The 19,640-nt window shown below is 63.1% G+C and overlaps 3 protein-coding genes across 5 annotated transcripts in view; 2 read left to right on the top strand and 1 right to left on the bottom strand.

Annotated features, from left to right (window-relative positions):
* The window catches only part of TPRN (taperin), an 8,390-nt gene extending 2,816 nt beyond the window's left edge, over positions 1-5,574 (top strand). Inside the window, exons 2-4 of the mRNA XM_006737396.3 lie at positions 4,530-4,767; positions 4,848-4,954; positions 5,062-5,574. Coding sequence (XP_006737459.2) covers positions 4,530-4,767; positions 4,848-4,954; positions 5,062-5,124 — 408 coding nt within the window. The 3' untranslated portion in view covers positions 5,125-5,574. The remainder of the gene's footprint in view (positions 1-4,529; positions 4,768-4,847; positions 4,955-5,061) is intronic.
* Positions 5,575-6,875: 1,301 nt separating this feature from the next.
* On the bottom strand, positions 6,876-8,469 carry SSNA1 (SS nuclear autoantigen 1). Of its 3 annotated transcripts, none has more exons than XM_081804013.1 (3): positions 8,331-8,469; positions 7,671-7,870; positions 6,876-7,491 (listed from the first exon to the last, which is right to left on the bottom strand). In XM_081804013.1, the coding sequence occupies exons 1-3, from the start codon at positions 8,380-8,382 to the stop codon at positions 7,006-7,008; spliced, it is 738 nt and encodes a 245-aa protein (XP_081660139.1). In that variant the 5' UTR covers positions 8,383-8,469; the 3' UTR covers positions 6,876-7,005. The 3 variants fall into 3 exon arrangements, with proteins under 3 accessions (XP_081660139.1, XP_006737433.1, XP_081660140.1); XM_006737370.3 differs by having other exon boundaries at positions 7,004-7,421; XM_081804014.1 differs by having other exon boundaries at positions 7,382-7,519.
* Positions 8,470-8,498: 29 nt separating this feature from the next.
* Positions 8,499-19,466, top strand: ANAPC2 (anaphase promoting complex subunit 2). The gene is made up of 13 exons (XM_006737369.3): positions 8,499-8,658; positions 8,843-9,465; positions 10,395-10,527; positions 11,453-11,627; positions 12,016-12,135; positions 12,531-12,648; positions 13,697-13,878; positions 14,224-14,365; positions 14,679-14,754; positions 14,844-15,047; positions 18,543-18,672; positions 18,822-19,057; positions 19,158-19,466. Exons 1-13 carry the CDS (start codon positions 8,554-8,556, stop codon positions 19,368-19,370), a joined length of 2,457 nt encoding a protein of 818 aa, XP_006737432.1. The 5' UTR covers positions 8,499-8,553; the 3' UTR covers positions 19,371-19,466.
* The last annotated feature ends 174 nt before the right edge of the window (positions 19,467-19,640 follow it).

Genomic DNA, 19,640 nt, shown 5'->3' with positions numbered 1-19,640 from the left:
CGTCGCTGGTGCGGGCTGGTTGTCTAATCACGTGAGCCACCTCCTCCCTCTCTTTGCCATGGGTTGGCCTTGCACTGCTCTTCCTGCATGTATCCTCCCCTCCTCCTTGGGTGAGGGCATTGGTGCTCCCGCCCGCTCCATCTGCTGGGACAGGCGTCCACACCCACCTGCCTTTGGTACTTCCGGTGGGCCCATCTTGCCTGCCTGACCTTGACTCACCCTCTCTTTAGTGCTATGGGCCACAACTCTCCCACCCTCGCTCCTGCCCTTTGCCGTGGTCCTCAGCCCTACCTCCCCACTCCTGCTCCCTGACTGTTGACCCTGAACTGGGAGGCAGTACCTTTCCTTGCTGGCCCCAAGAAGTGGAGGTGATAACAGCCCCCCACTTTGTGGTTGAGGAACCTAAGGGTGGCTGGAGGTCGTGGGGCAGGAATTGAGTGCTAGTTTCTGTTTCTAGAGCCCCTACTCCTTCCTCCCCCAGCTGGGGAAAGCGCTGTGGGGGTCATTTGTGGCAGGGTTGGGGTGAGAAGGGCAGGAGGAGGTGATGGGAGGAAGCAGGCCCTGGCCCAGAGTGGAGAGCAGTTCAGACCAACCTGGCCCTGATCTCTGTGCCAGCCTGAGGGCGTTGGGGGTCCAGATGGATTGCCTGGCAGGGCCAAGCGGCCAAGCTAGCCCTTGCCAGAGCAGCACAATCTATCGGAGGTGACTTCTGGCTTGTGAGCACTGCCCCACCCCCTGCACCAGCTGCCCTGCCCAGGAAGAGCCAGAACTCCTGTTGCGTGGGGCAGAGGTGTGGGGCCGCCCAGCCTTCAGAGCAGTCCGCATTCCCTGGAGTTCCTCCTGACTGTAGCCCCTGGGCATTGCTCCCGCTATTCCTCTGGGCCCTGGGCTGCTGGACCACTCCAGCCAGCCTGTGGCTTGGATCATTGTCCGGCTCGCCCCCCTCCCGACTGGGGACCTTGGGGCCCACTGCTCACCTTGACCCCTGCATGGCTGGCCGACTGGGGTAGTGGTGGGAGGGGCTGGGGCCTTTCCCAGGTGGCAGGTGAGGTATGGCTCTCCTGGGCAGCCTGCCCCGGAGCCGGCAGGTCTGTGTGCTGTGTCCTTGCTGGGCCTCGGAGGGCTATAGCCCTGTCCAGGGTGGTGGGGGCGCCCGGCTGGACAGTGTAACCTGGGAGGCCTGCCTGGGGGGACCTGTCCCGACTTGGTTGTCTCTGGGCAGAATTGCAGATGTCCTATCTGTCCCTCCCCTGACGGCCAGGCAGGGGCTAGCTGCTGTGGGGCGTGGTGGCCATGCCCCCTCTCACCTCTGCCCCAACCCCCAGGTGGTGGTTGGTGGGACTCTCCAGCTGCTTTCCTCACCCGCCTCCCACAGGGTTGTTGGGTTGGTGCTGTGGGCCTCTCCCCTTTGTGAGGTGCCCCCGGCCAGGCTCCTGCATGTCTGATGACTCCTTCCCCTCCCCCCTGCCCTCCTCACCTCCTTACCTGCTGGTTCTCTGCGCAGCCTGAGTGTGTCAGCGTCCCCAGAGCTCAGTCTGCGACACCCTAGGCCATCTGCCCTCACCTGTGGTGTAAGTGCCACCCCAACACCCCAGTTTTGCTGGCCGGGTCGTGGCCCTCAGCCTCACTCGGGTGCTTAGAGCTGTGGTGCAGCCAGCTGCCCCGGGAACCTGCTTCCCCACCTGCTCTTCTTTTTTTTTTTTTTTTTAAAGATTTTATTTATTTATTTGAGAGAGAGAGAGAGAGAGAGCACATGAGAGGGGGGGAGGGTCAGGGGGAGAAGCAGGCTCCCTGCTCGTGGGACTCGATCCCGGGACTCCAGGATCATGACCTGAGCCGAAGGCAGTCGCTTAACCAACTGAGCCACCCAGGCGCCCCCCACCTGCTCTTCTGCACCCTCCCATCTCCCCGGCGTCCTGCCCCCCCTTCTCGCCCTTCCCACTCCCCCAGGTCTTCTGCAGGTGCCCCCCCGCCCCCATGTGGGCTTTCTAAAGCCCGATGCCACGAGAGCAGGCTGGACCCTGCTCCACCAGCTTCCCCACTGGCAGAGGGTCTGCCCTGGGCTGGTGCTGCACTTGACTGGGGGCATCAGGAAGCAGGTGTGGGAGCTTTGGCAGAGGCTGTGTGGGGTGGTCCTGTTGTGCCCCAGAGTGCAGACTGAGTGGGGGATGGGAGGAGGCGGCTGTGTGCTGGGGAGCGAGGGCAGGGTGGGTGCTCACCATCAGCACGGGCTGGTTGAACCCAGCTCCCAGACCAGAGTCCAGGGTGGACGCCCTTCAGTAACCCAAGCTGGGTGTGCGCAGGTAGGGCGGGGTGAGGGGGGCAAAGGGCCTGTGGGAGGTGGGCCAATCCAGGAACCACCTGCCGGCTACGCTTGGTGCAGCGGGCAAAGTCCCCCCCTCCTCCCAGCCAGGTGTGCATGAGTGCCAGCCCCTGGCCACTCCCAGCTCGTCTGCCCGGGGCTAGAGGCTGGCCCCTTCCCAGCAGCATTCGTCACAGGCTGTCCTGTGACCCAGAGACCTGCACCCACAAGGAGGCCTGTGAGCCCCACCGGGCTGTAGAGTGTGGAGACTGAAGGGGAGGTGGGATGTGACCCAAGCCCGGGGCCCCAGCTGGGCGCAGACAGTGGCCTGGGAGCACCGCCCGCCCCTGCCTGGCCAGGCCGTGCCAGGCTCAGTGCCCCATGTGTGCCCAGCCCCCTCGGTCTCCCCACTAGGAGCTGGTCATGTGGACTAATGAGGGCACACTAATCCAGCCGGGCCCTGGCAGCCAGCCCTTCCTTTGTCTTCAGTGGTGGGGGATGGGCCTGGAGGGCCCAGGGTCGTTGAGGACAATGCTGTGGACCCAGGGGTGACTGGAAGCCCCTGGGTTGGCAGTCCCGTCCTGCTTGGGCTTCTGTCCTGCTAGGCCTGGGTGGGTGGGGGCAGCTGGAGGGCTGGGGCGGGCCTGTGTGGGGCAGGGCAGCACAGGTAGAGAGGGACAGTGCACCGTCAAGTGACAGGAGCAGGTATTTTGCTCTTGGTTTTGCCTGACTCAGGTGGTCTGCACCTGCCTGCTCTTATCCATGGCCACTCGTATGTGCAGCCAGCCGGGACAAAGAAGACGGGGCCTGGGCCTGAGATTTGCCCAGCGGATGTCTGTGTGTGCACCATGCTGAGATGGGGATGCCCACGGCTGTGGGGGCTGTGTGTTCACAGGTGGTTGTGGGAGGAGCGTGGTGGGGTGCCAGGAACAGGTGCCCTTGTTTCTGGACACTGGCTCAGCCTGGCATTGCCCCCTGAGACCAGTGCTGGGGGTCCCTCTGCTGCCCAGGCCGTCCTGCTGTCCCCGGGCCCCATGGTGCTTTGCCTGGGGGCCCAGCTCCTGACTCCGGCTCCTTCCAAGGGAGAAGGAGGAACTTGAGCCGGCTGCTGGTGTCCTGTGCTCGGGAGTTTAATGTTTCGAGCTCCCGTAGGGCTGCCCCCATCTGCTGCAGGCTGGTGGCTCTCGGATTCATTACCAACCTGCCGGGCCTGGCTGAGCCCTGCTGAGCAAGCCTGGGGGGCCTGTGGCTGGGGAGGGGAGTCCTGGGTCAAGGAGGGCGAGGGTCTGCCTGCAGTCCTGCTCTTTCCTGACCCAACTTCCTCTCAGAGCCAGCAGCCTGGCCTGGACTCTGAGGCTGTTGGGAGAGGAGAGGATTTGCTCAGGCATGAAATTCTGTAGCCTGCGAAGTGGACAGGGTGGACTCGGGCCACATGGGTAGTCCAGGTGGGAGGAAAGGGTTCCCACAACCCCCACTGGGACCAGCTTTGCTCTAACGCTGACTCAGTCTGTAAAACAGGGTGATGGCCTTGGTGCCGCCTTCCTGGGGCTTGGGTGTGCCAGCCACCCTGCTTTGTCACTTTGTGGGGACCCTGGGGCTTGGGTGTGCCCGGTCCTTGCCCAGCAGCAGTGTCCGTGCTGAGCTGTGCAGGCAGCCTCATTCAGGTGGCTAGCGAGCCAAGATGTGAACTCAGTCCTGGAGAGAGGCCCCAGCCGACAGCAGAACTGCTGGTAGCTGAGAAGGTAGGGCCTCCCAGAATGTGGGCCCCCCGAAGTATGGTCCACCTGGACCCTGCTCCTGCCCTAGAGCTGCCATAGAAGCTTCTGGAGACCCTGAGGCTTTGGGCTCCTGCTGGCTTCGATCTGGTCCTGGGAGGGGTAGGCTACTCGAGGTGACTTGACCCTGGGCCCGGGGTGGGAAGCGATGGGTGGGGCCTGGGATGCAGGTGTTTAGACACACTGGCCCTGGGTTGCCATGGGCATCCAGACCCAGTCTTCCTGGGGTCCTTCTGGCCCGGGCCTACAGGGGACAGGTAAAGGAGTTGTCTCTGATGAGGGGCAGCTCCTTCACCTTTCAGCTCCTGAAGGGCTGATGGCATGCTCTGCTACCCGCCTGGGCCTGACAACCTCTACCATGTTCTTCGGGGTCACTGGGCCCAGCTCGGTCGGGCTCAAGTCCCGCTGGTGGCCAGGCAGCAGGGCCCCGCTGATGTGCCTCCTGCCCGTAGATGAAGATCTCCTTCAATGACAAGCGCCTGCAGACCACGTTTGAGTACCCTCCTGAGAGCTCCCTGGTGCAGGAGGAGGAGGCTGAGGCCCAGGAAGGGGTGGAGGAGGACGAGGAAGAGGAGGAGGAGTCCAGCTCAGATGGGGTGGTGGAGAAGCCCTTTGTGCTCTTCCTGCCCCGAGCCACTTTTGTGAACAGTGTGGGGCCTGAGAGCCCTCGCCTGCCGGACGGCAGCTCAGGTGAGTGCCCGCCTGTTGGAACGGGTAGCCCAGTGGGTCGCCCGGGCCACACATCCACACGTGTGCCTCTCGGCCCGCAGGCCTGTCCAGCTACACTCCAAAGCACTCCATGACCTTCGGTAAATGGCAGGGGCAGACGCTGGAGCAGGCTCCAAGTGAGGGAGAGCCCGCACCAAAGGAGGTCATGGTGAGCAGGGGTGGGACTAGGAGGGCAGACATGGGACAGGGTGGATGGGGTGGGTCTCTAATGCCTGGATGAGCCCCATCCACTCCCTCCGTGTCCCTCTCTCTCAGCTCACCCCTGCCAGTCAGAATGACTTCTCAGACTTCCGCAGCGAGCCAGCTCTCTATTTCTGACTGCGGCCCTGCCAGGATGGCCAAGGCTGAGCCCTGGGAGCCGGGCAGTGCCCAGGAGCCCTGCCCTCATTCTGCACCCCCCTTCTGCCCTGCCAGGCTCTGCCCTGCCATATCCCACCCTCCCTTCCTGGGGCCTCACAGCTGTGCTGGTGCTCAGCCTGAGCCTAGGGCCCTGGGGGCTCCTGCCTCCCCTGGGGCTAAGTCTTGCTCTCCAGCCCTGATCTGGGGGCACTGCCTGTGGAGGACGGACAGGGTCCTGCTGGACACCATGCCCGGCAGCTGTCCGATGTGTGTGAAGGGCCAGCTTGGCTGCCTGTCCTCTGTGGGGCTTCAAGCCATTCCCAGCCCGCACCCCCCAATAGCAGACCTCAACCCGCCCACCCTCTTTGTGATGAAATGGCAAGTCTTGCGTTTGATGATGGATTCAATAAATAGCACTGGACAAGGCCACTTCTGCCTTACCGTGTGGTCCTTGGCCGGAGAAGCAGGGAGCAGGGCTGGGCCTGGGGGGCTCCCCCGAGGCCCTGGCAGCGGGGAGGAGGGTACGTGGGAGCCTGGCTAGGACGTCTGTGCCCAGGTATAGGGGTGGCTGTGTGTGGCACCCCCACACATTGCAACCACATTGTGGTCCAGGCGTTCACTCCCTACCACCCCCTTGTCTGGGAGAGGGACCTTCCTGCGAGCACTTCTGGCCTTTGGGGCCGCCCCCTCCCAACCAGGGCTGACATAGTGGGAGCTGTGGTGGGAGGGGCACTTCAGGCTTGCTCTGGGGTCTGGCACTCTGGCAGGATGGGAGTGCTTGGGAGGGGATGAGGAGCGGGCAGGGGCTGGGCAGAGCCTCCTGTGTGGCTCAGAAAGCTACCTGACCCACAGGAACCTGCAGCAAGGTTGTAGCAGGCAGACCACTTCCCTGGGGTCGGTGCTAGCGGCTGGCAGGCAGACCCAGCAGATCCCGAGCAGTGATGGGAGATGCAGAGCCGCCTGCTCAGCAGCAGCCTGGAGCTGGGGAGCTGGGGCTGTTTACGGTCCAGGCACTGAACACAAGTGTATCCCCCCTGAAGAGTCAAGCCCATGAGGAATGCTGCCTGGCCAAGCTTGGGAAGGAGGAGGGTGTTTTTAGTGTTTTCCTGGGCGGGGTGGGCCCGGGTTTTTCCAGACCCTCTCAAGCAATACATGCTTCCCAAACCTGCCTAACCCCTCCAAGCAGTAGTCGTAGGGACCCCATAGGGGCTGACAGGCCAGCAGATGGTCGCAGAGAGGACTCGGGATGGAGGACTGGGCCCCAGGCAGTGTGGAAGGCTGGAAGCGTGCGTACTTGGTGTGACCAGGGACAGTGGGAAGCAGCGGAGCCACTGGGCTAAGTTCAGAATCCTGGAGCTGGGGGGTGGCAGCCCTGTCTGGAGGCCCTGTGCCAAGAGCGCGTCTCCCTGGGCCAGAACTTGTGCTGGTCACAGGGCATGACACAGACCAGGACCAATAGACAGACCACCTCCCAAAGGGTAGCCTAAGTGGAGTTGGGGAAGAGGGGCCAGCAGCCCTGGTGGGGAGAAAGAGTGGGTGACAAGGTCACAGGAAATGCTCAAGGGTATCCTCAACTCTGTCTTCAAAGCCAACAGGTCTTGTTATGGGAAAAGCCGCTCCAGGCTTTCCTCTCCCGAGGAGGAGCCGTACCACAGCTGGGCAGGGGCTCATATCGATTCTGGGGGTGTCCGGCAGTCCTACACTCAAAACACAGACCACAGGCAGTAGCGTATCTTTACAAAGACAATCTTTATTGACAGTCATAGGCTACCAAGCCAAGCTCCAAGGTGGAGGGCCCCAGCCCCTCGCCCACTCCCCTGGCCTGGGCACCATGGTGAGCGCACTGCCATGGTGCTGAGACTAGGGAGCAGGGTTTACTGGCAGCACAGGGGGATGTGGGGTCCTCAGGCCCTGAGCAGGAGTGACCCAGAGCCTGGCCAAACCAAATCCTGCAGGGCCAGGACCCCTACCTGGTGGGCTGTGCCCAGGGCTGTCCTCATCACCTGGGGCGGGTGGAGCTTGGCAACGGTCTCTTGGTACCCAAGACAGTGAAAGGAGGCAGCTGCTACCGTGAAGAGCAAAGACACATAAAAGACAGATTGTCAGAGGCCCAGCCATTGACGGGTTCGGGGGGGGGGGGGCAGGCCCCTCCGGCCTACGGCCGGTCAGCTGTCCTTGCCCCCACCGCCGCTCTTCTGCTCTGAGGCTGTGGCCTTGGTCAAGTTCCCAGCCTCCCTCTTCAGGACACTGAGCAGAGTCTGCGAGCTCTCCAGGATCTGCAAACAGACGTGTGGTGGTCACCACCGTTCCACCGTCAGGAAGCTCCCACCAGGCCAGCGCCAGCCCCTGGGGCAGAAGCACGGAGAGGAAGCCCCTGAGGGGAGGGTCGGACAGGGTCAGCAGGGCCCCTTTCCCCTGAGTCTAGCCCAGAGGCCCGTCCTCGCACCCTGGGAAGCCAGGCTAGGTTAGCTCCGGCCAGCCGGCATGCAGCCCCCGCCCACCCCGCCAGGTGCCGCGAGCCCCACCTTTAGGTAGGCGGCCTCTGTCTCCGCGATGGTCCGGTCAAACTCGTTGCGAGAGGCAATCTTGCGCGCCAGGTTCTCATTGACTCGAGCCAGTTTCTCCGTCAGCTGCCTCACCTCATTCTGCAGCCGCTGCTTCTCATCCTCCTCCTGCTGGATCTGCCGACACAGCTCCTCTCGCTTCTGGCACAACTCCTCGATGCCTGGGGGAGGGCCGAGTGCAGGGCAGGCGCTGTGGACCCAGGCAGGGCAGGAAGGAGCGCAGCACCCCTCCCACTCTGGAGCCCAGAAGCGTGCTGGAGGGCCCAGTGCTGGCCGGGCCACCTTCCACCCGAGCCAGGCTGGTGTCCCACCTCCCAGGGGCTCTAGGGTCAAGGAAAGCCCAGCACCAGACCCTCGGGCGTGCGCCGGGAGGCAGTGCGCGCTCCAGCGGTCCGTTCTTGCGCTCGCTCCGCAGACACCCAGCGCCAGGTGTGCGGCACGGCGGCTGTGCGCCGGGCACGCCCGCACGGCCTCCGGTGCCGTCCGAGCCGAGACCCCCACGCACGGACCATGCACCCCGCTCGGCCACGCGCGGCGGGCCCGCTACCGCCTGGGCCTGCAAGCCGGCGAGCCCCGCGCCCTCCCAGCCCGCCCGGTGGACCCCGCCGCGCGGTCGCTCACACTTAACCAGCTCGTTGTTGTAATTCTGCAGCGCCGCGCCCTGCTGGGTCATGGTCGCCGCCGGGGCCGCGACCGCTCCAACCGCCGCTACCGCATCGCCGCTCGCGCCTGCGCGCTGCCTTGGGACAGCGCGCTCTCCGACACGTCACCGCCGCGCGCCTCTCGTGTGCGTCATCGCGGCGCGCCGCGCCCGGTGGGTCTGGGAAGCTAGGGGGCCGCACGGATGGCGGCGGCGGTGCGCGACGGCGACCCCGGGCCTGCACAGGAGCTGTTGGTGGCCTGGAATACCGTGAGCACCGGGCTGGTGCCGCCGGCCGCTTTGGGACTGGTGAGGCCCCGGGAGAGGGCGGCGGGCCCGCGCGGGGCCCCCGGGACGTCCACCCTGGGGTTCGTTCGGCTCCCCGGGCAACCTAGCGTCGGTTGCAGCTTCCCCTCCGCTCCGTCCCTTCCCCGCTTGTCCCCGCCTGTCACCGCCCTTCCCACCTCCAGTCTGCGTTCCCCCCTCACTCCAGGCGTCCTCCCGGACCAGCGGTGCGGTGCCGCCAAAGGAGGAGGAGCTCCGGGCGGCGGTGGAGGTTTTGAGGGGCCACGGCCTGCATTCGGTCCTGGAGGAGTGGTTTGTAGAGGTGCTGCAGAACGACCTGCAGGCCAACATCTCCCTCGAGTTCTGGAATACCATCTCCCAGCGAGAGAACTATGCAGACGAGCCTCAGTGCCTTCTGCTTCTCCTTGACGCTTTCGGCCTGTTGGAGAGCCGGCTGGATCCCTACCTGCACAGCCTAGAGCTGCTGGAGAAGTGGACTCGCCTGGGCTTGCTGATGGGCGCAGGCGCTCAGGGGCTGCGGGAGAAAGTCCACACCACGTTGCGGGGCGTCCTGTTCTTTTCCACCCCCAGAACCTTTCAGGACATGATTCAGCGCCTCTACGGTCGCTTTCTGAGAGTGTACATGCAGAGTAAGCGGAAGGGGGAAGGGGGCACAGACCCGGAGCTGGAGGGAGAGTTGGACAGCAGGTATGCCCGGCGGCGGTACTTCCGGCTTCTTCAGAGCCCGCTGTGTGCGGGATGCGGCAGCGACAAACAGCACTGCTGGTGCCGCCAGGCCCTGGAGCGGTTCCACCAGCTCAGCCAGGCCCTGTGAGTACTCGCGCCTTGCGCCTCTTCTTGACTCAGTTACCGTCCCGGGTCCAGCGGGCCTCTTGAGCGAGCTGGTGAGCTGGCTGGGGGCGGGGCATGACAAAGGGAGGGTCCCTAGGATCTCTGTGCGGTGAACTTACGCGTCCTGCGCTGGACACAGGTGTGTCTCTGCCACGCTCATTAGCCCCAGGCTTCCCACCTTACCTGCACTAAGATCCTACGTGATTCCAAATTCCCTGGGCCAGGTAGATTTCGGCTCTGCCTTGTGTAGGCTCTCCAGGAAAGGGATGGCATCTCTTCTCCCCTGTAGTTGCAAAAGTGGGCTTACTTTTTTTACTCTTTACAGCACAAGCTGGGGATTAGGCCAACGTGCTGCGCAAGCAGATTGCCTTTCCAGCCTTTTAAAGAGGAAAGGATTTTGTTGCTGTTAAAGCCAGGTTCTGACCTATGGGCCTTTTGTCCTTTGTGGTTGCTTATAATGATTTTGTCACATTGAGTGAAGCGCCAGCAGTGGTTAGGAAGGGAGTGGTCTTGTTGCTGGCAGGGGGAGGGAGGCCCTGTATGGCTTCTGCTGGGTTCATCCCAGATGAAAGATGCACAGAAATGTTCTTTCTCCTCTTTTCTTGAGCCCCTTTGCCGTTGTGGACCAGGGTCTGCACCAAAACGCCTAACTGGGGACTTCTGTACTCACGTGGTGTATTTAGCTGTTGTTTCAGAGCCGTGTTTAGGAGATGAGGCTTTGGCCCTGAGAGCCAAACCCAGTGCTCACATGACGAAGGCCAGTGTCTAACCCAGGCAGAGAGGCCAGCTGGGGAGGGCAGGGCTCTGTCCTCCCATCAACTTTTTCTTGAAGCCTTTGTTACTGAGGGCACTGGGTGTGGGGGAAAGGAGCGTGGTCTGCATGCTCCACGGGCAGGGCTGTCTTCCAGACACAGGCTCAGTCTGTTGGAGCGGGTCAGTGCCGAGGCTGTGACCACCACCCTGCACCAGGTGACCAGGGAGAGGATGGAGGACCGCTGCCGGGGCGAGTATGAGCGCTCCTTCTTGCGTGAGTTCCACAAGGTAAGGACAGCCCCTCAGGCCCTGTCCCTCGGGGGTTGTAGAAGAGGTTTCTGGCAAACCTGACCCCCTGGTTTTAGAAGCAGCGAAACTATGGAGACTTGGGTGAACTAGGACCTGGCTGGTGGTCAGAGCTGGCTGGGTGAAGGCTGGCCCTTCCCAGCCTTCCTTGGTGACAGTGAGAAAGAGCCTGCGACGTGTCGGTGAGGTCTGAGCAGAATCACTTGGCTGGAGGCAGTGCCAAGGTCTAGGGTGTCCCAGTGAGGGCTCTCGGGGCACCCATCCTGTTGGGGGCATGGTCTGGGGCTCTGTTCTGGACTCACCAGAGCTGTGAAGGTGCTGGGTCCAGCCGCAGGGGACTGTCCAGCCTGCTCCTATTTTTTGCCTATTCTCTTCCACCGTCTCCTGAGAATGCAGATTAGCTGTGATGGAGAATCCAAGCAAGTGTCCCTACAGCAGTGGTCTTGAGTGGGTGTGAGCCCAGAGGCCTGGCTGGGGTACCTGTGTTGTCCCCGCATAGCAGGGCATCCAGATGTTCTCATCAGTGGCTGTATAGTTTGTGGGAGAACGTATGCATGCTGGGGTCCATGTGGCCACATTGTCTGTACACGCACGTGTGCTCGGAAGGGTCCTTACATCTGTCTGCTGTGGCTGGTCAGGTACATGGCCCACAGGGTGTGTCTGTCCACCGAGGCAGAGGTGAGCATTCTCTCCATGGCCTGCATCAGGGCCACTGTTGCCAGAGATAAGTCTGGGCACACTGATGGAAGGCCTGGGGTGCCCCCTTTGGGCCCATTATCCTGCTGATTTCGATGTGCTCCTACTCCAGAGCAGGCGGCCTTGGGGACTGCCCAGGGCTGTGTGGCTTCTCCTGGCCTCTTTCCACGTCAGGCTGGGGCTCAGCACCTTACCTGTGCTCTTCCAACAGTGGATCGAGAGGGTGGTGGGCTGGCTGGGCAAGGTATTCCTGCAGGATGGTCCAGCCAGGCCCGCGTCCCCTGAGGCTGGCAACACACTGCGTCGCTGGCGCTGCCACGTGCAGAGGTTCTTCTACCGAATCTACGCCAGCCTGCGCATCGAGGAGCTCTTCAGCATCATCCGAGGTTGGCCCCCTGCCCTCTGGAGTAGCCCACCTTCCCTGGGCCTTTGCCCTTCAGATCTGGCAGGCGGTGAGGGGCGCTTGGGCAGAGCGGGGGCCCGTCAGCGTGGGCTGCCCCCAGCTCAGTGTCTGGGTTAGGGCAGGTGTGGCAGGGCAGTGGACAGGGCTTCTGGGTGTCCACACTCATCCTCTCAGCCTCACGTCCCTGCTCTGTCCTTCTGCACCGTGGGGGGTGCGGGCACAGGAGGGCGCAAGGATGACCTGAAGCACCTAGCAGGTGTTTCTCGGGGTTACTGAGTGGAGGTGCGGCTGCTCAGCCTCTGGGCCCTGCCGACTGGTGTCCTTTGTTGCACGCACAGTGTGTGTGTGCAAGGGCTGGTGCTCTTCTGCAGACTTCCCGGACTCGCGGCCAGCCATCGAGGACCTCAAGTACTGTCTGGAGAGGACTGACCAGAGGCAGCAGCTGCTCCTGTCCCTCAAGGCTGCCCTGGAGACCCGCCTCCTCCATCCAGGTGCCAAAGCTGCTGCCTGAGAGTCCGGCCTCCCTGCCCCGGGGCCTGTGTAGGGCGTGGGTGTGTGCAGTCCTCAGGAGGGCCAGGGCACTCCACTTCATCCTCCCTTGAAGGGAGTCACGGGAAGTGAGGGGTGTGGCCTAGAGGTAGAGGTGATGGATGATCCTTTCAGAACAGACCACCTGGTGAGCGGGGGCTGGGATCTTGGAAAATTCTGGGGAAAGCACCCGAGAGTTGGGGGAGAAGGGGCCCGCGTCCTGCATGTCACACTGGTTTCCTGGGGAGTGCGGTCACAGTGGCGACCAGAAGCCCGCCTGGCCAGGGTGCAGCTGCTCGCTTGTGGAACCACCACTCCTGGGTGCTGTGGGGACTACCATCCTCCGTCCTGGCCGTAGGTGTGAACACGTGCGACATCATCACCCTCTACATATCCGCCATCAAGGCCCTGCGTGTACTAGACCCATCCATGGTCATCCTGGAGGTGGCCTGTGAGCCCATTCGCCGCTACCTGAGGTGAGCGCCGCGGGCAGGCCCCGGGGAGCGGATCCGACTTGGGGCCTAGTCTCCTGGCTCCATGCACACAGCCAAGCTCCCCTGGGTCCTCTTGGGCCACGTGGCCTGGCCCCAAGGCCAAGGCTCCTTCCTCTTGCTGGTGACCTGTTGCCCAGTGCGTGGACACTGGCCCCACCGTGCACCCCTGCCCTCTATGCCTTCCCCTCCTCCCAGCCCAGAGAGGCCCCCAGACCCTGGGCTCAGCGTCTCCTGCAACGAGGCCCAGGGACTGCCGGCTGGGCTCTCAGAGAACATGTTTGACCGGGTGCCCTGCCCATGGCACAACTGCCCAGAAACCCCTCGGAATGGTGGAGGCTCAGGGCTGGGGCTGGGGCTGTCCCGACTCACATCTGCTGCCTCTTGGTGGGAAGCGCCTGGTCTCGGTTCTGTCTTGTTTTTTGTTTTTTGTTTTAAGATTTTATTTATTTTGAGAGAGAGGGAGAGTGTGTGCACCAGCAGGGGAGATGGGGAGAGGGAGAAGCAGACCCACTGCTGAGCAGGGAGCCCAACGCAGGACTCGGTCCCAGGACCCTGGGATCATGACCTGAGCCGAAGGCAAATCCTTCACTGACTGAGCCCCCCAGGCACCTTGGTTTTGTCTTATTATTTCATTTCTTGGTGTTCCCAGAAAATGGTGGGTTTTTATTTTAGTTTTAGTATCATTTTTTTTTTTTTTTAAGATTTTATTTATTTATTTGACAGAGACACAGCAAGAGAGGGAACACAAGCAGGGGGAGTGGGAGAGGGAGAAGCAGGCTTCCCGCCAAGCAGGGAGCCCGACGCGGGGCTCGATCCCAGGACCCTGTGATCAGGACCTGAGCCGAAGGCAGATGCTTAACGACTGAGCCACCCAGGCGCCCCTCACATTGTCTTTTGAGAAGAGTCTGGTAGACTTACTTTAAGCATGTGGCCAAAAGGCACTGACTGCCATAGGTGAGGTGGGGTATGTGGGCTAGTGAGGCGAGCAGGGAGAGGTGCTGTGAGGGCCAGCAGTACCCACATTTGGCAGGACGCGGGAGGACACGGTGCGGCAGATTGTGGCTGGGCTGACGGGGGACTCAGACGGGACAGGGGACTTGGCTGTTGAGCTGTCCAAGACCGATCCGGCGAGTCTGGAGACGGGTCAGGACAGTGAGGATGACTCTGGCGAGCCCGAGGACTGGGTCCCCGACCCCGTGGATGCTGATCCAGGTCAGTGCCCGCCAGCCCTGCCAGGCTCCGCATTGTGGGGGAGGCCCCAGTAAGGTCGGTGCTCTGGCCTAGAGTTTGTCTCCACACGTGCCCCGAGGCTTGAGGGGGTCCGCTGTCCCCGCCCAACCCAGCCTGTTCCCCGAGCACTTCTGCTGCTTGAGTGGGCCCATGGTGGCCTGAGACCCCATCCCGGTTGCTAGAAGAGCAGGTTCGCAGGCAGCCTGGGCACCACCCAACCCGCCCCTACCCTGGGATCTGAGCCTGGGCCTCACGGCGTGGCAGGGTGGGCCCTGGCTGGATGCAGATGGTGCTTCCTCAGTGGCACCCTGCCCCTGTGCTGTGCAGGGAAGTCCAGCTCCAAGCGGCGCTCCTCGGACATCATCAGCCTGCTGGTCAGCATCTATGGCAGCAAGGATCTCTTCATCAACGAGTACCGCTCGTTGCTGGCTGACCGCCTCCTGCACCAGTTCAGCTTCAGTCCTGAGCGGTGAGGCTTGCGAGCGGCCGCTGGGCTGCTGAAGGAAGCTGCATCACTGATGCCAAGCAAGCACTGGCCTGTGCTCAGCCGTGGTCCCGGGGAGGCCTGGGCGGAGGCGGCCCAGGAGCTTGGGGAGCCGGGTGCCCGGGCACTCCCAGGCCTCCGCTGGGATGGAGCAGGCCCAGGGCCTGGGTGGCTGGAGCTGCACTTCCCAATTCTCCTCCTGGCCTGGGGGTGTCCTTGCATCAGTGGGGGGGGGGGTGCCCGTGCAGCCTCTCTGGGTGGGGGCATGCCACACCCCCTCAGAGATGCCTCTTTCCAGGGAGATCCGCAACGTGGAGCTGCTGAAGCTGCGCTTTGGCGAGGCTCCGATGCACTTCTGTGAGGTCATGCTGAAGGTGGGTACCCAGGGCTCCCCGCCCACCTGGCCCAGCCTCACCTCCAGCGCAGTCCAGGGGCTTTTGCGACACCAAGCTCTTCCCCCCAGGACATGGCGGATTCCCGTCGCATCAATGCCAACATCCGTGAGGAGGACGAGAAGCGGCCCGCAGAGGAGCAGCCACCTTTTGGGGTCTATGCCGTCATCCTGTCCAGCGAGTTCTGGCCGCCCTTCAAGGACGAGAAGCTGGAGGTCCCCGAGGACATCAGGGAGGCCCTCGAGGTCTACTGCAAGAAGTACGAGAAGCTGAAGGTACCGTCCACACCTCCCTGTGTCAGGAACCAGGGGGCAGGCGACCCTTCCGCCCATGCTGTGCAACAAGCTGGCTGTGGCCCATCCCCACAGCCCTCTCCGGACCCCTCTGCCTCGGGGCGGGAGGGCGTGGCCCACGTTCTGCTCCGTTAGGAACCCATGCACATGTGCACGGGGGTGCTTCCCCACACTATACTAGGAGAGGGGCCGGGTGGCTCATGCCCCCCCACCCTTCTGGGCTTCCTCTTCCACTGTCTCTCCTCTGGTATCTCAGAACCAGGGGCTGGGGCGCCGGGCTTGTCCCAGGGAAAGTCAGGGAGCTGTGTCTGCTCGGTGGGTGTCTGCCTCCAGGAAATCTCCAGTCGCCCATGAGGCACTTGACTTCCAGGACCCTGCCCTGTCCCTGCCACTGCCCAGCTTGCTTCCCTAGAAGCTGCTTTCCCAGGCCTCAGGGCACTAGAGGACCAGGACTATGCTGTTTGCTGTTGGGGCCCTGACGGCCTAGGACTCGGGCAGGAGGAGAGAGAGGGGAGCGCTGCAGGACATGTGGGGTGGTCCGGAGCCCACCAGAGCCCGATGTGCTGAGTGCAGAGCCCACTCCCTCTGGGAGTGCAGGTGGCAGGTGTGGGCAGGTGGAGCCTGGTGTGGGCGGGGATTAACGGCACGAAGAACCCTTCCTTGCAGGGATGGCTCAGTGGAGACGTGTCTGGAGAGAGCGGGGAGCTAGGGTACCTGTCCTAGGTTTCTGGGGACTGGTGAAGCAGGTTCTGGGGCATTCGGTCTAATAAGTGAGTTGTGGGGCTTGAGGGGCTGCTGGGTTCCCGAGCAGAGGACGAGTCTGGTAGGTGCCTAGGGAGCAGAGCCTGAGCCCTGGGACCATCTGGAGCAGCTCCAGAGACGGGCCAGCAGCCAGGGCTTGAGGAGCCCTCAGGACGGAGCCCTGGGAGGGAGACCAGTTGGCTGGGGTATGGAGGAGTTGGTTGGGGGGGGGGCAGCAGAGCCAGGTAGTGGGAGGGACAGTGGGTTCTCCAGGTTTGCTGTTCTAGGCCAAGGAAGCTAGTTCTGGAGGGAGGAGGGCTCCCCTCCAGAGACAGGCAAGGGCAGGAGCAAGGCAAGGGGTTCTGGAGTGGGGAGGCAGAACAGGGGCGGGCCGTATTCAGGGGCAGCACCGCAAAGGCTGCGAGGGTCTGTGTGGCTCTCACTGGCTCCCGCTGGGCCATTTCACCACCCCGTGGTTTCTGCTCCTGACTGTGGTGAGGTGCTTGCTCTGGAGCCTGTCCGCGGGGCACCCCCACCTCTCCCTGGTTGAGGACATCTGTGTGCTCACTGCCTTCCCCCTGCCCCTTCTGGCTGCCTTGTTGGCATGCCACCACCGCCAGAAGAGACCCCACGACCTCCCACAGGGGTCTCGCCGTGGGTCCCGGGAAGGCTCAGGCCTGATGCACCTGCCGTGATGACCAAGGTTCAGCTGCTTTGTCTTAACTCCAGCTGGATCCTAGAGTGGCGGGGGCAGGCTCCAGGGCTGTGCTGGAGCTCAGGCCTGTGGCCATAGTGTCTCTGCCTGCCGCCAAGTGAACTCTGGGCCCGAGGATCATGCTGGACACGTGTGGGTGGCTGTGCAGCCCAGAGAGTAGCCTGTGCTTTCTGCTGCTGGGCCTCACATCTGCTGGTTGGAGTGGTGGCTGTAGGGTCACGGCCTCGGAGCCAGAGGGCCTGTCCGTGGCAGCTAAAAGTCCAAAATCGAGTGATCGGTCTAGGGCTGCACCCTCTCCAGAGCCTCCGGGGGACGACTCTCCTGCCTCTTCCAGCTTCTGGTGGCTCCAGGCATCGTGTAACTTGTGGCCACATCAGTCACCTTCTGCCTCTTTTGTCACGTGGCATTCTCCCTGTGTCTCTCTCTCTCCACTTTCTTGTTAGAGGACACCAGCCGTATTGGGTCAAGGCCCACTCTGTTCCAGAGTGAGCTCACTGGAACAAATTGAATGAGTGATGACCTGATTTCCAGATAAGCTTACGTCCTGAGTTACTGGGGGTAGGACTTTAGCATCTTTTTGAGGGACACAATTCCACCTGCAACAGTCCACCCTCCAGCCCCCCTGAAATTCATGTCCTTCCCACATGCAAAACACATTCAAGCAACATCCCCAGAAGTCTTAACCCTTCCAGCAATGACTCCAAGTTCACAGCAACCCCAAAGTTCAGCATCTAAGTAGCAGCTGAATTGGTGCAGCTCATTCTGGCCAGGGTTCCTCTCCGGCTACGAACCTGGGGGAACGGACAGGTAGTTGCTGCTTCCACAGTGTGTTTGTGGGAAGGTGTAGGGCAGACTCTGCATTCCAAGAGGAAGACTTCTGAAGGAAGGAAGGGGTCGCAGCCCCCAAGCAAGTTCAAAAGCCAGTGGAAGAACTTGTGTGACCTCATGGTTGTGTTCCCAGCTTGCCGGCCAGGCCTTCACACCACACCCCTGCGTGCAGAGCCAGGCTCTCCCGTGGCTCCCCCTCCCTCTCAGCGCAGGCTGTTGTAAAACTCTCTGGAGCCTTGTCCATTCCTACGCACCCCCTTCCTGGACAGCCCGTCTCCATCCCGGCTCTTCTGGGGCTGCCGGTGGGCTCCCACATCAGTGTAGGTCTCTGGTGCCCTTGGGGCTCTGTGTCGAGCACGCACGGAGCACCCCTGCGCGGTCCAGGCTCGCGTGCTGTCACGTGCCGCCCTCCCACACCTCCCTCAGTCCGGCTGCTCACACGGGCTCTGCCACCGCCTGGCGGGGTCGCACGTTCTCGTTTGACACCTCCCCAGCGTGGCCTTCCTGGCCACGTTCCCGACAGCTTTCCCTTCGGGACAGTGCAGCCATCATGAGCGTGCGGCTCGTACTCCCAGCCTCCGCCCCCCTCCGATTCCGTGGACTCGCACATTCCTGGGTATTCGCTACAGCGGCACCCACTTCGCGGGACCAAAATGTGTGCCTTTCTTGTGGCTGCCGGAACAAAGTGCCACAACGGGTCCTCAGAACAAGCTTTTCTTCTGTTCTGCAGGCAGTGTGGAGGCCAGGGTGTCAGCAGGGCGTGGGCTGGTCCTTCCTGCCCCCCGGCATCGGGGAGCGGGTTTGCAGGCCTTGCTTGGTGTCTCTTGGCTGTGGCTGCGTCCCTGCAGTCTCTGCCTCTGTCCTCACCGCCCCCCCCCGCCGAGGACGCTGACCGTGTTCCGTCAGGGCCCCCGGCACTCCACATGACCTCACCTTAACTGGCCCCACCTGCCATGACCCCGTCTCCAGCTCAGGTCACACTCTGGGGTCCTGGGGGTTAGGACGCGGACGTGTTTCTCAGAGGCCGCGGGGGTCTGTCAGTGCCCACTGACAGAGTTGGCTGAGCGGGTGGGAGCCAGAGCCCTGTCCTGTCCTCCTGCTGCTGCTGACGGCCCGGCGGGGGCAGGTCAGGGAGCCCTTCGCTCCCTGGTGGGGGCCGCGGGGCCGCCGGTGCTGACTCCGGCCCTCCCCAGGCCATGCGGACCCTCAGCTGGAAGCACACCCTGGGTCTGGTGACCATGGACGTGGAGCTGGCTGACCGCACCCTGTCTGTGGCGGTGACTCCCGTGCAGGCGGTGGTCCTGCTGTACTTCCAGGACCAAGGTGAGCCCACTGACCCCTTGCCAGCCGGCCCCAGCCATGCCCCCCCGGGCCAGCCCCCCTGGTCCTGCTGACCTCCAGGAAGCCGGGGGGGATGGGCAGGGGGCTTGGCCTCGCCCCATGTGCCCAGAGCTCGCGGCCGCTCCACACAGCCAGCTGGACCCTGGAGGAGCTGAGCAAGGTGGTGAAGATGCCCGTGGCTCTCCTGCGGCGGCGCATGTCCGTGTGGCTGCAGCAGGGCGTGCTGCGTGAGGAGCCTGCCGGCACCTTCTCTGTGGTGGAGGAGGAGCGGCCCCAGGACCGGGACAGCATGGTGCTCATCGACAGCGACGAGGAGAGCGACTCGGGCATGGCCTCGCAGGCGGACCAGAAGGAGGAGGAGCTGCTGGTGCGACTGTGCTGGGGGGCGGCGGCCTGGCTTGGCCTCTGGCGAGGTGGCAGCCCGGCGGGCGGTGGCCCGACTGCCGGCCTGCTCTCTGTCTCCCCAGCTTTTCTGGACGTACATCCAGGCCATGCTGACCAACCTGGAGAGCCTGTCACTGGAGCGCATCTACAGTATGCTGCGCATGTTTGTGGTGACCGGCCCCGCGCTGGCCGAGATTGACCTGCAGGAGCTGCAGGGCTTCCTGCAGAAGAAGGTGCGTGACCAGCAGCTCGTCTACTCGGCCGGCGTCTACCGCCTGCCCAAGAGCTGCAGCTGAGGCGCCCCACGGGGCCCTTCCCGCACCATCCACCCCACCCGCCCCCAGCCCCTGCCCAGCCCCCAGAGTGCAGAGTAAAGCGAATGGTTCTCTGTCCTTTCCCTGTCCTGGTGGCTTTGTGGCCCATCATGAGCTTGTGGGCCAGGTTGTCCCTCCAGCCCGACCTCTCCACCCCCACTCAGCAGGACCTGGCTCCCTGGGAGCAGGTGAGGGGAGACATGAGTGGCCGGGCCCAGTCCTGGCCTGCATACCTGTGTTTGAGCTCCAGAC

Source organism: Leptonychotes weddellii, chromosome 14 (assembly GCF_054177405.1).
Source record: "Leptonychotes weddellii isolate Sample4059 chromosome 14, ASM5417740v2, whole genome shotgun sequence".
Classification (NCBI taxonomy): domain Eukaryota; kingdom Metazoa; phylum Chordata; class Mammalia; order Carnivora; family Phocidae; genus Leptonychotes; species Leptonychotes weddellii.
The sequence above is the reverse complement of the archived record's forward strand: the minus strand, read 5'-3'. Positions and strand labels throughout refer to the sequence as shown.

What these genes read in the sequence shown, in the direction of transcription:
- SSNA1 (XM_081804013.1), bottom strand. Translation starts at nt 8,382, where the DNA reads ATGACCCAGCAGGGCGCGGCGCTGCAGAATTACAACAACGAGCTGGTT. An exon ending in CAACAACGAGCTGGTTAAGT is followed by an intron (nt 7,871 to 8,330) that starts GTGAGCGACCGC and finishes GCCCTCCCCCAG; the next exon opens with GCATCGAGGAGTTGTGCCAG. An exon ending in CAGAGGCCGCCTACCTAAAG is followed by an intron (nt 7,492 to 7,670) that starts GTGGGGCTCGCG and finishes CTTCTGCCCCAG; the next exon opens with GGGCTGGCGCTGGCCTGGTG.
- ANAPC2 (XM_006737369.3), top strand. Translation starts at nt 8,554, where the DNA reads ATGGCGGCGGCGGTGCGCGACGGCGACCCCGGGCCTGCACAGGAGCTG. An exon ending in TCTTGCGTGAGTTCCACAAG is followed by an intron (nt 10,528 to 11,452) that starts GTAAGGACAGCC and finishes CTCTTCCAACAG; the next exon opens with TGGATCGAGAGGGTGGTGGG. An exon ending in GACCCGCCTCCTCCATCCAG is followed by an intron (nt 12,136 to 12,530) that starts GTGCCAAAGCTG and finishes TCCTGGCCGTAG; the next exon opens with GTGTGAACACGTGCGACATC.